Source organism: Capricornis sumatraensis, chromosome 20, assembly GCF_032405125.1.
Source record: "Capricornis sumatraensis isolate serow.1 chromosome 20, serow.2, whole genome shotgun sequence".
Classification (NCBI taxonomy): Eukaryota; Metazoa; Chordata; class Mammalia; order Artiodactyla; family Bovidae; genus Capricornis; species Capricornis sumatraensis.
In genome coordinates, this window is record NC_091088.1 from 55,178,594 (window position 1) to 55,192,872 (window position 14,279).

Genomic DNA, 14,279 nt, shown 5'->3' on the forward strand with positions numbered 1-14,279 from the left:
TCTACTGTGTGTCAAGCACTATTCTAGGCCCTGGGCAAAACAGCAACCCCTCCCTTCCTAAGAAATAGTCGAGCCCTCAAGCAGTGACGGGGAAGCCTGGTGAGCTGCAGTCTGTGGGGTCGAAAAGAGTTACTGTGGGGTCACAAAGAATTGGACTCTGCTTAGCGACTGAACACAGCACCAGACTCCTTAGGGGATTTCCTTCAGGCAGGCCTGCTTCTTCCTGTCCTCACTGTTTCTCCTCGTCCTCGTGACCCCAGCTTTCTCCTCTCTGGCATGAGTGAGGCAGGAGGAGAGCCTGATACTGCTCTGCCTTTTGTCTCCCGATGGAAATCATACCCCGTCCCTCCACCACTGTCCAGAGTCCCGAGACCCCAGCCCCTCATCTGTCTGGCTCTGGCATCCTTTTCCCCTAAATTCATTTGGGGAATGGATGGTGGAGTTTTCTAAAGGAAACTTGTATGGGGATTCTCATCCTGAGGAAACAAATTCATGATCTAGTGTCCCCAGCTCCAGGCCTGGCACTTTATGTTTCCTTTAAAAAATGTATTGGCTTTATTTATTTGGCCGTATCGGGTCTTAGTTGCCACACACGGGATCTTCACTGCATGCCACGGACTCTCTAGTTGCGGCACACGGGCTTAGATGCTCCAAGGCATGTGGGACTCTTAGTTCCCTAACCACGAATCGAACTCAAATCCCCTGCACTGCAGGGCAGACTCTTAACTGCTGGACCACCAGGGATGTCCTTCACCTTTCTTGAGTATCTGCTCTCCGCCAGGCTCTGCAGAATCAGGAGGAGGAGGAGCCTGGAGGGCTGTTCTTTTGAGTCATGCCTTCCTTCCCTTGAAGTCATTACTTGCTTCTTTCGTTCTATTGTTTATTCATTTATTCTTCAGCCATTTAAACAGGGACTGAGTCCATGCTGTGTTCCTGGCTCCATGTGGGGCAGTGCCGGGCATCCCCTGGTAATGGGATCAGAACACGGTTCCATCCCTCACAGAGCTCTCATGCCATCTGGCAAGGATGGCCAAGAATGGTCAGGGCCGGGCTGGGGGAAGCATGGACAGAATCGGCAGGTCCAGGATGGAAGAGGTGCAGGGGTCTGAGGGAGCCCTGGGGTCAGACAGGGCCGGGTCCCAGTCCCAGCTCTGCCTGTCAACCTGCGAGATTGACAGGGCAAGTCACTTCTCTCTCCCCATGGGGCTCACCTCCCCTGGAAGCTGGCCCTGCCCTGCGTGAAAAGATGTTCTTGCGTTTTGTCTGCATTTGGCACATGAGGCTCAGAGAGGGGAACAGACTGGCCAGAGGTCACGGCTGTTTTCTCACCCTCCAGGAGACAAAGGGTTTCTCTCATCCCTGGGACAAGTTGGCTGGTGAAGGCCTGGAGGGACTGAGTTCAGTTCCATTTCAGAGGCATTTCCTGTTTCCTGAGCTGAATCTGAGCAGGAGGGAGTCCATATTCGGCTTGCCTCTGGCCCTTCACGTTCCTCCATCCAGCGGTGTGCTCGGTTACCTTTGTAACTTCCTCTCGCACGCTCCATCTCTTTGCCTCCATCTCTCTGTAATCTATGTCTCTCTGTCTCTTTCTTGCTCCCTGTTTTTTCTACTTAGATCTACATCTGTCTTTTCTGCTGCCTCTCTCTTTTTCTCAGACATTTTACTTCTGTTTCTGACCTCCCTCTTTCTCTCTGCCTGTCTCTCTTTCTCTGTCTTTTAAAATTAATTTTGGGCTGTGCCGGGTCTTCATTGCTGCTCATGGGCTTCTCTTGTTGCAGAGCACGAGCTCTAGAGAGAGAGCTCAGTAGTTTCGGTGTATGGGCTTAGTTGCTCCGTGGTACGTGGAATCTTCCCAGCCCAGGGATCAAAGCTATGCCCTCTGCATTAGCAGGCAGATTCTTAACCAGTGGGCCACGAGAGAAGTCCCCTCTATGTCTCTCTTGCTTTCTTTCACTCATCAAATACGTATTGAGCACCTACTGTGTGCCAGGCTCCTTTTTTTAGGTACTGGGGAATACAGGGGTGAGCAAAACAGATAAAAATTCCTGCCCTCGTGGAATGACATCCTATGGGGAAGACAGACAGGATAAATATGGGATATATACAGTGTGTTGGATAGTGTTAAGTGCGAAGGAGAATGTTAAAGAAGAAAAGAAAGCCAGAAAGTGTTGGTCAGCGGGCAGGAGGGGTCTTGCTAAGAAGGTGACATTTAAGTACACTTTGAGGGGAGGAGCGTTCCAGGCAGAGGAAACAGCCAATGCCAGCCAGCGCTCTGAGCTGGGAGTTGTTTGTTCAAGGCACAGTGAAGTGGGACCCTTTCAGCCCTCTCTGCCAGGCCTCTTGGGCGCTTTGCCTGCACTGCAGGCAGGAGGCCAGGCTGCCTGGGGCTGTGATGCCTGCTGGCTCCAGGTTGGCGGGGCCTGCCTCTCTTTGCCTCCCTGCGGCTCCAGCCCTGCTCTACCCATGCCCTGCTTTCATCCCTCTTTTCAGCTCCGTTGCAGCCTTCTGGCTGGCTGGCTGTGTCTTACGGGTGGCATCTTGCCACTTCTCTACCTGTCCTTTTCTGGGCTCTCCCTCCCAAGACTCCCTCAGCCCCTTCCTTTCCCTCTGCTTCCCTGTCTGTGGTGGTCTCGATCTCTGTCTCTGGCACCAGCCCGCTTCATTTGTTTTTCTCTGTCTTTCCTATTTCCTCTGTCTCTGGGCCTCTTTCTCGGTCTCTCCTGAGTCTCTGTCAGTCACTCTTTCTGAGGTCTCTGTTTCTCTCTGTCTCTGTTCTTGCCTGTGTGTCTGTTTATCTCTCTAGGTCCTTGCATCCTCCTCTGTCTCTCTGAGTCAATCTGCCTCTCCCTCCTGGTCTGTCCTTCTCTCCAGGAGTCTCTTGTTCTCTAAGTTTTTGTCTCCCTCGGTATCACTTACTCTGTCCGCAGCTCTCTGTTCTGTCTCTCTGTGGGGTTGTGTCTGTGTCTAAGTGTCTGCATTTCTTTCTTTCCAGATATCTACCTGTCTCTGTCCCTCTGCCCCTCCCCTCTGTCCTCTCCAGCTGTCTCTGGCTTTGCCTTCACTGATGTTTCTTTGCCTTTCCTCGCATCCCCACATTGCTCTCTCCTCTTCCTCGCTCATACATATGCCCCAGGTTCCTAGCCCTGCCAAGTCTGATGTCCTCACAGGCTTGCTGCTAGCGCCCCCAAACGCAGGCTTCCCCCAACTCCTATCTCCTCATCCCCAGGAGCCAAGAAAATCAACTACGGGCCCAGCAATGGCTGCAGAAGCTACACGACCAGCTTGGGCTGCAGCACTTCCTCCGAGACTGCCACGAGGTAGGAACTCTAGCTGAACTCCAGCTGTGCTGGGCACGGGACTTCTTCGATAAGGAGGGAAGTGCTCCAGGGCAGAGGCGTGGTGGGGGCAGGGACGCCCCGTCTAAGTGGGTCGCGGAGCAATGTTCACCTGGCACCGCCAGGAGGCGTGCGCATCCTGGCCTCAGTGCGCATGCTCCTCAAGTCCCTCCGCCCACGCGGGCGCGGGGAGGCGGGGATGGAGGGAGGGGCTTTGGGCGCCCCTGACAACGGCGCGCGTCCGCGCCTAAGGGTCCCGCGGGGACGCGCGCTGATCTCACCTTACCCGCAGGAGATTCGTGAGAAGTGCTTTGCTGGGGAGAGGAACCAGAGACAAGGAGAGGGGTATGCGGGGAGGCGCGGGTGGACCAGAAATCCAGAGCGCAGCTTCGGTCAGAGGTGGTCCAGGACCAAGACTTCACCCCTTTAAAAGTGTCCAGGAATCAAGCTCTGCCCCTTTGGAGATGATCTGCACACCCTTTAGAATCTCCCCAAAACAGGGGTGGTCTAGAGCCCCTTCTTCATTAGAGACGACTCAGGAGATAATGTTGCCTTTCTCTCCTTCCTTTGCGTTCTATAGAAACTGTGCTGGATTCTGACCCCCATAAGAGATGGCCCCATGAGAGATGGCCCAGTGAACATTTTCCTAATCCCAAACAGATGATCCTGGTCTCACCTATCTACCTGACCCGGGATAATTAGCAACCCCTCTACGAAGACACAGTACAAGTTTTCTGCAACCAAAGATGGTTCAGGAACCAGGTCCCAGTCTCCCCAGTCAAAGATGATTTGATTCCCGCCATGGTGAACCCCCGTGTTCCACTCCACCCGCCCCTCCATGAAATGGTTAAGGGCTTCCATCCTCTCCTCCCAACTCAAGTTCATTAGAGATGGGTCTGGGACTCGAACCCACTAGAGATAGGTTCAGGTACCCCTGTCCCCTGCCTTTTTCCCACTGGGAGATTATTCTGGACTGAAGTCTTAAAGAGTCCAGGCCCCCTCCCACATTTTCCACTCCTGTATAGCTGAGGTAGCCAGGAATCTGAGCCCCTTCCCATCAGAGATGATTCAGAAGCCCACCCCACCTCACCCCCCTCACATCGTTGCGGTAGGCCAGGCTCCAGCCTACCCCCCAGCCCCTCTCCGCCGCTGTTTGGCCCTGGGGCCCCTTCCCCCTCTCGTTAGATTGTTCTGGACCAAGCCCAATCATCTGAGATGGCGCAGAACCCCCGCCCCCCACTCCACGCTTTAGGGAGGGTGATGATTTCTTCTCCCCCCGCATCTGGGGCCCGGCAGGGAGGCGGGCACCGAGGCAGGCAGGGGGCGCGCGCGGGCGGGCGCGCTGCCGCGGCGCGGGGGCGGGGGAGGGGGCGCGCGTCCGCCGGAGACTCAGCCGTCACCACCGCTGCCGCCGCCGTCGCAGTGGAGGGGCGAGAACCCGCCCGCCCGCCGCAGGGACGCCCCATCAACGCCTCCGCCACTTCAGGTCTCGGGGGCGCCCAGGGGAGGGGGCTGATGCGCGCCCTCGCTGAGGCGGGCGGGGGCTAGGGGGCTTGGGCGCGTGCTCGTCCGCCCGCCGCGGGAGGGAGGGAGGGGCGTCGGCGGCGCGGGGGTGGGTCGGCTGGGCGCTGGGACCCCAGCCCCGGGGAGGGGCCCAGATGCCGGGAGCTGTCCGCGGTGCTGCTGCGGGTGGGACTGAGGTGCCGGGTCCCAAGGGATAGTATCGGAGACAGGGGACTTCTAAGGCTACTCCTGGGGTAGTGTGGGTTTGCCCTGGGGATTAAGGGGGTCCCAACCTCTCTAGGGGCCTCTTCTCTGGGTAGTGGGGCATCTGAAATTTGCGCTGAGGTTGGGGGACTCTCAACATTTGAAGGGATTCTTCCCTGGTTCTTGCGGAATCTGAATTAGCCTTAGACGATGGGGGCGAGTCACTTTTGCCGGGATCTGCCTTGGGCGATGAGGGTCTTGGACTTGCTCTGGATTTGGAGTGCTCCGACTTTGGGGGCTTTCCCCCAAGTTATTTGGGACTCTGGCTTTGCCTTCAGTGATGGGGGGTCAGTCACTTTGAGGGGGCTTTACTTTGATGACGGAGTACCTCTCCTTCAGGGTCTTTGCTTTCCCTGTGAGCTGTGACTGCCATTGGCAAACTCTTCCCTGCTTATGTGGGGAATCTGTGAATAGCGTTGGAGGATTCAGCATTTGACTTGGCTTATGTGTGTGTGTGTGTGTGTGTGTGTGTGTGTGTGTCTATGTATGTATGAAGGAGTCTGAAACTGTCTTGGACCCCTGGGGAGCACATGCCCAGGGGATAGAGTGGTGTTTGGCCGACTGGGAATTTGTCCTTGGCTATGACTGCAAGCTAGAGTCCATGGGTTGTTTTTTTTTTTTTTCCAAGAGGGAGGAGGAGGATCTTGTGACTGAGGGGGGAGGAGAAAGAGGAGGAGCAAACTGTCCAGGTGCCAGGTTTGGTCATGAGTGGGGAGGTTCCTGCTTGAGGGACAAGTCTTATTGGAAGGGAAGGGTGGCTCAGAAAGCAGCCTTGTGATTGGTCCTGCTGAGGGTAGTGAGAAGGGCCCACGCCTGTTGCTTGCGTTTGGATGACTGATTTTGTTGGGAAGTGGGGGCACTAGAACTGGCTTTAGTTTGGGAGGGGGGTTGGCTACAGAAGTTCTCTCTGGTCCATGTTGGAGAGTCTGATCCTAGATTTGGAGTGTCTCCTTTGGGGCAGACTCATTTGGGGAGCCAGAAAGTAGCCCTGATACTTGCATTTGGGGGGTTGGCGTTGGTTGGGGGTTAGAACTCATCATGGTCTTGGGAAACTGTAGTCTTGGCCTGAATCCTCAAGGCTAGATCTGGGTGTCCTGTGGGCTAATTAGTGAGGCTGGATCTGGGTTGCAGGGCACAGGTCTACCCCAGATGGGAGGGATGGTTTGGAGGGAACTAGACTTGGCACTGGGGCTTCCCAGGTGGTACTACTGGTAAAGAATCCGCCTGCCAATGCAGGAGATGCAAGAGACACAGGTTCCATCTCTGGGTTGGGAAGATCCCCTGGAGCAGGAAGTGGCAACTCCAGTATTCTCGCCTGGGAGATCCCACGGCCAGAGGAGCCTGGCAGGCTACAGTCTATGGGGGCCATAAAGCGTCAGACACGACTGAGCATGCACACAGACTTGGCGCTAGTTGGGAGTTTTTTTAGGGGTTCATCTAGCCATATCGGGGGTCTGGGTTTAGATATGGGGCTTTCGCTTGATACCTTTGGGAATGATTTGGATATCTTAAATTGGTCCTTATTAGAGGTGGTGCGAGGAATCGAAGGATCTAAGTATTTCTGGGGGTGGGGTGCCAAGGCTGAATTAGGTTGGAGGGCTTGTTTTGGAGGTTTGATTTGGCTTTGGGTAGGAAGACTGGTCCAGGAACCCTGCCTAGGAGCTTAGGGCTTATGGGGAGTTGAAAAGGGCTGTCGTGAGGACAGGGGCTAAGGGATGAGGCATTCTGGAGAGCCTTTCATCCATCCTCTACTCCCTAGAAGAGGGCCTAAGCTGCCCTCACCACTGCCCCCCCGCCACCCCTGCCATGAAGGCCTTACTTGCAAAGGTTCTTCCATCCCACCCTTTTCTCCCTTCCCAGTTCTAGAAGCCTAGCCCCCCCAAAACTGGGGACATCGTGGTGGGAATGGGGGCTATGCTAGGTTGTGGAGAATTGGCTGAGCCCCTCCCCCTGTCCTGCACAGCTGGATGGCTGGATCCATGAGAAGATGCTGATGGCGCGGGACGGCACACGGGAAGACGGCCACAAGCTGCACAAGCGATGGCTCCGGCACCAGGCATTCATGGCCGAGCTGGCTCAGAATAAGGAGTGGCTGGAGAAGATTGAGAGGGTGAGGATTCAGAAAGCCTCTCTGCCTCTGCCCAGGGTCAGGGGCCTCCAGGGAACTCACATCTCACCTCCTTCACACTCCACTGCCACCCTGCATTTCTCATACCTTTGAACTGCTTCAGGTCATTTCCATGCCTATTCCTAGCTCTGTGGCCTTGAGTAATTCATGTAACCTCTTTGAGCCTCAGCTTTCCTGTCTGTAAAATGGCCAGCATCTCTTCTGAATGGCTGTTAAATATTTTACCCCTTCCTATAATCTCTTTGCCAGGCTTCCTTCCACACCATTTGGAGCATTTGCAGTAGGAAGCCGGGTAGTCAGGGTGAGGCAGCCCCAGGAAGCTAGGGTTAAAGTGAGCACTGGACTTCCAGGGACAACCCAGGGTTCTCATTCTGTCTATGCCTGTTACCAGCTCTGGGGCCTTGAGGGAATTGGGTTAACTTCTTTGAGCCTCAGTTTGCTCTGCTGTATTTTCATTTTTTATTATTTTTTACTTTTAGTTTTTTACAGAAGTGTAGTTGATTTACAATATTGTGTTAGTTTTTGGTGTACAGCAAGGTGATTCAGTTATGTATATGTATATGTATATATATACAGATGTATATATATTTTTTCTTATGGTTTATTACAGGATATTGAATATGCTTTATTTTTTAACACCGGAAACATTCTGTATTGGGGTATAGCCAATTAACAATATTGTGATAGTTTCAGGTGAACAGTGAAGGGGCTCAGCCATATATGCTCTACCTTAAAATTAAGGAATAATAACTTCCCTGGGCTCTTGTCTATTTAAAGTACTTAACACAAGGCCAGGCACCTAGGAGCTGTCATTGCTATGATGTTGTTATTTTTAATATGTAATATGATATATGTGGCTCTAGGCCAACATATATGAGAACTTGACTTCAGTCTTGGGGGAACCCAGGTAGATTTTTGCTGTAAGCATCAACCCCCAAAACTGCCCCTAGACCTGCAGCCCTGTATCCCCCCACCATTCTAACTCAAACGGAGACACCGAGGTGGATCTTAAACCCTTAAATGGTCCCTGGTGCCCCATAAATGGTGGCATGAGGCAAAGCCATGCTCCTTGACTTTGAATGTAACAGAGGTTTGTTCTCTCTGCCTCTCTCCCCCTCTGTCTCTTTCTTCCTTCTGCCTCTCTCCGTCTTACGGTCCTCTCGCCATGTTTGTGACTTGCTACATATCTGTGTCCATCTCTTTGCTTTCTCTGTCTCCTTCCCATGCCTCTGTGCGTCTCTCTGCCTCCCTCCCCACACCACTGTCTGTCTGTCCATCTCTCCTCGTCTCTCCTCCCATGCTTGCTGCTTTCTCTGCATTGACCACCCCCCATGTCTTTGTCTCTCTGTGTGCCCTCAACTCCTTGCTTCCGTCTCTCTCTCCATATCTCTCCCTCTGATCTGCTGCCCCCGTATTTCTCTGTCCCTCCCCACCATCCGCTCCCTCACTCTGACTTCCTACGCCCCATCGTCTGGGGCAGGAGGGCCAGCAACTGATGCAGGAGAAACCAGAGCTGGCAGCCTCGGTGCGGAAGAAGCTGGGTGAGATCCGGCAGTGCTGGGCAGAGCTGGAGAGCACCACCCAGGCCAAGGCGAGGCAGCTCTTTGAGGCCAGCAAGGCCGACCAGCTGGTGCAGAGCTTCGCGGAGCTGGACAAGAAGCTCCTTCACATGGAAAGCCAGCTGCAAGACGTGGATCCTGGTGGGGACCTGGCCACTGTCAACAGCCAGCTGAAGAAGCTGCAGGTATGGCCTGACTGATGCAGATGGGGGCTTTCTAAACACAGTAGGGTCCCAGCCAGAGTCAGACCCCACTGGAGGTATTTCAGAGGATATTTAAGATGGGGGTTTAGTTCAAATGTGTTAGAAGGGCTGGAAGCGGAAAGGGAATATGAGGCAGTCCAGCTAGTTAGTTACTGGAAGCAGCTGCCGCCCCTAGGGCAGGAGAGGAAAGGGAGAAGAAAGATTTAGAGCCGAGAAGGTAGATAACAACAACACTGAGGGTTTCTCAGAGCCCTGACATCTGTTTCCCTGGATCGAGAAACCAAGGCCCAGGGGTAGGGGGATGGCTTTATACAGAGTAATAACAATATTCCTGGGACTTGCCTGGCGGTCCAGTGGTTACAGCTCCGTGCTCCCAATGCAGAGGGCATGGGTTAGATCCCTGGTCATGAAACTAAGATCATTCATGCCATGCCACGTGGCAAACAAACAAGAAGAAGAAATGGCATTCATGGAGTGCTTCCTCAAGAGGAAGCTTCCTTGCTGAGCTCTTACTGACTCCCGCCAGCAATTCTCAAAGAGCAGTACTATTATTATCTGCCATTTGACCAACAAGGAAACTGAGACACAGAAGGTAGAACGCCTGGCCCAGGGACACACAGCCAGTCAGCGTCTCCATCACAAAGCAGGGGCTCTTAGAAGACAGACCACATCTGCTTTATCTCTGCTTCTAGCCTGGCAGCCAGTGTATGCTCAGTATCTGACTGATACGCTGACTGAAGGTTTGAATGTGGGTGTTGAGTCCGTCTCACCTCCCAAGGTGTGACAACTCCTGCCCATACATCTTAGGAATGATGCCTGAGGCTCTGGGGGGTGAACATATGGCCCAGGGTAGCAAGTGGCCGAGCCTGCATTCAAATCCAGGTCCCTCACCTCTTCACTGCTCCTGTATAATTATGCATCTAGAGAGCTTGACATGGTGTCTGGCAAAAAAAAAAAAAAGTCAATTGATAATAAAAGCCCATGACACCGGTTAGTATTTATTCAGTTATCTATGCAGCAAATCTTTATTGAGCAGTTATGTCAGCATGCCAGGCACTTTTCTAGAATACAGCAGTAAGCAAAACAGACGGAAAATCGCAGCCCCCATGAGGCTCCCATTCTGGTGGAGAGATGGGCAGAGAAGCAAAGAGAAACACAGACCTGCGTGAGATGCCAGGGTCATTACCACTTTCTCTACCCCAGTGGTTCTCAACTGCCTCGTCTCCAGGATCCCTTTACCTTTTACAAATCCCTGAGAATCCCAAAGAACTGGTTTGTGTGGATTATATCTGCCGATGTTTACTATATTAAAAATTAAACCTGAGACATATTTTTTAAATATGTTTTTATTTATTTGGCTGTACAGGTGTTAGTTGCAGCATCTTTAGTTGTGGCATGCGGGCTCTTAGTTGTAACATATGGGATCTACCTGAACAGGGATCGAACCTGGGCCCCCTGCGTTGGGAGCACAGAATCTTAGCTACTGGACCACCAGTGAAAGTGAAAATCACTCAGTCATGTCCAACTGTTTGCGACCCCATGAAATGTAGCCCGCCAGGCTCCTCTGTCCATGGAATTCTTCAGGCCAGGATACTGGAGTGGGTAACTCTTCTCTTCTCCAGGAGATCTTCCTGACCCAGAAATCAAATCGGGGTCTCCTGCACTGCAGGCATGTTTTTTACCAGCTGAGCTAAGTCCCTAAAACTGAGACATTTTTAAATGATCGGTTTGTTTTGAAACAACAGTAAGGAATCAGTCAATCACATATTATCCCCAAAGCATTCTTTTTCGAAGAATAGCTATCATTTCCAAAACAATGGAGGCAGAAGAGTGGCTTCATTCTCAGTGTTGCAGCCTCCTTTCATGCCTGGCTTAAAAGCGCGCTGGAGGGACTTCTCTGGCGGTCCAGCGGCTCTGTCCTTCCACTGCAAGGGGCATGGGTTTGATCCCTGGGTGGAGAACTAAGATCTTGCCTGCCATGAAAGGCACTGGATTCTCACTGCTTCCAATAGCACAGGTCCTACAGTCCCTGCAGAACTCTGCTGTGCACCTGGGAGAGAATGAGAGAGGCAAATAACACCTTAAGTATTTTTAAAAATACAATAGTTGTAACCTAGGGACTTCCCTGGTGGTCCGGTGGCTAAGACTTCATGCTCCCAAGGTAGGGGGCCTGGGTTCCATCCCTAGTCAGGGAACTAGATCCCACATGGTGCAACTAAGAGTTTGCATGCCACAATTAGAGATTCTGTGTACCGTAACGAAGACTGAAGATCCCACGTGCCACAACTAAGACCTGGCGCAGCCAAATAAACAAATAGTGTTTAAAAATAGTTGAAACCTTGCAGACACCTGGAAAAGATCTTGGGAATCCCCAAGAGTCCCCAGGCCACACTTTGAGAACCACTGATCTGTGCTCTGTGTCCGCCACAGATAACCCATCCCTCCTCTCCAGCAGCCCTACAAGGAGGGGCCGTGGCCATCTTCACTGGACATGTGAGGAGACCACAGCACAGGAAGGGTCTGTGGCTTTCCCAAAGTCACACAGCCACACAGTGGCCATTCAGGGCCACGTTTAGTTCCCAGTCGTCTTCCTCCCTCCATACTCCCAGACCACAGTGAGGGAAGGTGACCCCCTCACTGGTCTCTGAAAAATCCTTCACTATCTGAGGTCCACACTGCGTTGGGTGGGCAGGCAGTGGGCAGGTGGCGATGGCCTGGCCCCAGGTCTGCTCTGAGATCGCCCAGAGTACTGGCAGAGACAAGTGGTGGCCTGGATGGCCAGGCACAAGAGAGAGCAAGAAGTACAAGCAGCCAGGGGCCAAGTGATGAAAGTCTGGGCAGGGGAGGCAGATAGGCCTGGGTTCAAATCCCAGCTCTGAGCCTCTGTCATCCCATCTCTGCCTTAACAAGGCCTCCCAGGGCCCCAAGTGAAACTTGTGCACCAGGTTGTGGTGAGTTCCCAACAGATGGGGATCTGTGACTGTCGGGGTCCCAACCGGAAACAGAAGGCACCCTCCACTGAGGCCAGCAGCAGGGAGCCTTCACTTCTGGGGGTGAGGGGGAAGTGGGCATGGAGTCTCCAGACAAGAGCAGGGACCCTTAGTCAAGAATGGCTCCAGAGGCTTCCCAGGTGACACAGGTTCGATCCCTGATCCGGGAAGATTCCACGTGCCGAGGAGCAGCTCAGCCTGTGTGCCACAGCTGTTGAGCTTGTGCTCTGGAGCCCGGGAGCTGCAACTGCTGAAGCCCTGCACCCACCTAGAGAATAGCTTCTGCTCACCACAACTACAGAAAAGCCCATATAGCAATGAAAACCTGGCACAGCCAAAAGTAAAAGTCAATCAATGAAATTATATGTATGTAGGTATATATGTATATATATGAATGACTACAAAAAAGAAAATAAAAAACACACACAAAATGGCTGCTACTGCAGGGAGGAGCTGGGAAATAATACATCTACTCCCTCTCAGTTTTGAAATTCTTTTTTTTTTTTTTGGCCATGCTGCAGGCCATGTCAGATCTTAGTTCCCCGACCAGGGATTGAACCCTGCAGTGGAAGCACAGAATCTTAATCTCTACTGATTTTGAAATTCTTAACATTTGAATCAAAGGACCTGCATTTTAATTTTGCACTGGGCCCTGCAAATTACGTATCTGGTCCTAAGCCCAGCCCAGCTGGAAGCCAGAAGGCAGGGGAGCCAATTGCTGTGATCCTTACAGGGCACCCCACCCACCCAGGGCACAGAGCAGGATGGAGAAGTTTAGACTGTGGTCAGGAGGGGCAAACCAAGACCTCCAGCACAGTAACAACTACGGCTAGGATTGTTCATTGTCTTACAATGTTGCCTCTTTCCTGGCAGTTTATTGCAGTGGATAAAAGCACAGACTCGGCACTCGGTGGCATGGGTTTGAATCAAACCTCTGCCACTTAAGAGGTGTGTGATGTTAGGTGTGTGGCTTGACCTCTGGTCTGAGCCTCTGGTGCCTCTTCTGTCCAACAGAGAGAACCCTAATACTAAGCCACTCGGTGACAACAGGGCTATGAGAGGCAGTACATGCCAAGGTCAAGGCCATGTATACTGGAGCCTGGCTGCCTGGGGTCGAGCCCAGCTCTGTGATTTATTAAGTGCGTGATCTGGCACTATTTCTCTTTCTGTGCATCAGTTTCTTCTTCAGTAAAATGGACATCATAATATTAGCAACTTCATGTGAACAATGTACAGACTAAAAAATGATGCAGATTAAAAAATGATTTAGTTTCAGAATTGCTGACCCAGCAAATACAAGAGACAATACTTGTTTACAAGTTTAAAATTTTTAATTGTCTTCAACCAAACATCATCACTCTACTGCATTAGAAAGTTGGGTTATTTCTCTGTCTTCCATAGATGATGTTGACTATGTGAAATAGTTGTTTCATTTGTTTCTGATTATAGTCCATTTAGGCATTTCCCCACTCCCCCATCCATGTAGCTTTTCAAAAATGTATTTGGCAGGGGTCCGGTGGGGGTTACTTCCTGGTGGTCCAGGAGCTAGGATTCCAGGCTCTCATTGCTGAGGGCCTGGGTTCAGTCCCTGGTCGGGGAACTAAGACTTCACAAGCCCGGCAGTGCATCCAAAAAGAAAATTCAGTTAGAAAAATAATGTCTTTGGATGGGGACGTACTATATGAAACATTGATACAGTGTGAGAAGTTAGAGACATTTGCAGTTCACCCGGTTGTGACAGATAGCTTGCCTAAGTCCTGATGCTGTTTGATGCATTAAATGAGAGCTCCTTTTTCCAGCCATAGTTGCCAGCGCTTGGTGTTGTCAGACTTTCTAGATTTTTCCCCAGTCTGGGGGATGGGAAGCATTTCTCACTGTGGGATTTGCATTTGCAATTAGAGGGGGGAACTGGCGACCTCGGACACCTGTCTCCCTTTCAGAGGGAGGGTTTGGGGCCCCCTGCCCTGGACAAGTGAGGACTTGGCTTGACCCTCCACAGGGCGGTGGGTTCACAGGGCGGTGGGTTCAGCCCCCCACACCCTGGAGAGCGTGATGTGGGGTCCCCATTGTTTAAGGGAGAGACTGAGACCTGGCGGAGATGAGGGCCTGGCTGGGAGGGTCACATGGCGATGAGCGGGCTCCAGCGCGGGACTCCTGGGCCCTTTCTCCAGCAGAGGGCGCCCGAGGCGGGGAGTGACTCAGTGGGCCGAGGCCCCCAGACGGAGTCCAGCTGGGCCTCAGGAGCTGCCCCTGGGGGAGGGAACTCCCGTGACCCCTGCTGACCGCTGGGGCCCGCC

General features: G+C 52.5%; 1 protein-coding gene across 1 annotated transcript in view; it reads left to right on the forward strand.

Moving 5' to 3' along the window:
• SPTBN4 (spectrin beta, non-erythrocytic 4) overlaps nt 1-14,279 on the forward strand; it is a 74,831-nt gene that overhangs the window by 33,617 nt on the left and 26,935 nt on the right. The window contains exons 17-19 of the mRNA XM_068992036.1: nt 3,227-3,317; nt 7,066-7,212; nt 8,711-8,974. Coding sequence (XP_068848137.1) covers nt 3,227-3,317; nt 7,066-7,212; nt 8,711-8,974 — 502 coding nt within the window. The remainder of the gene's footprint in view (nt 1-3,226; nt 3,318-7,065; nt 7,213-8,710; nt 8,975-14,279) is intronic.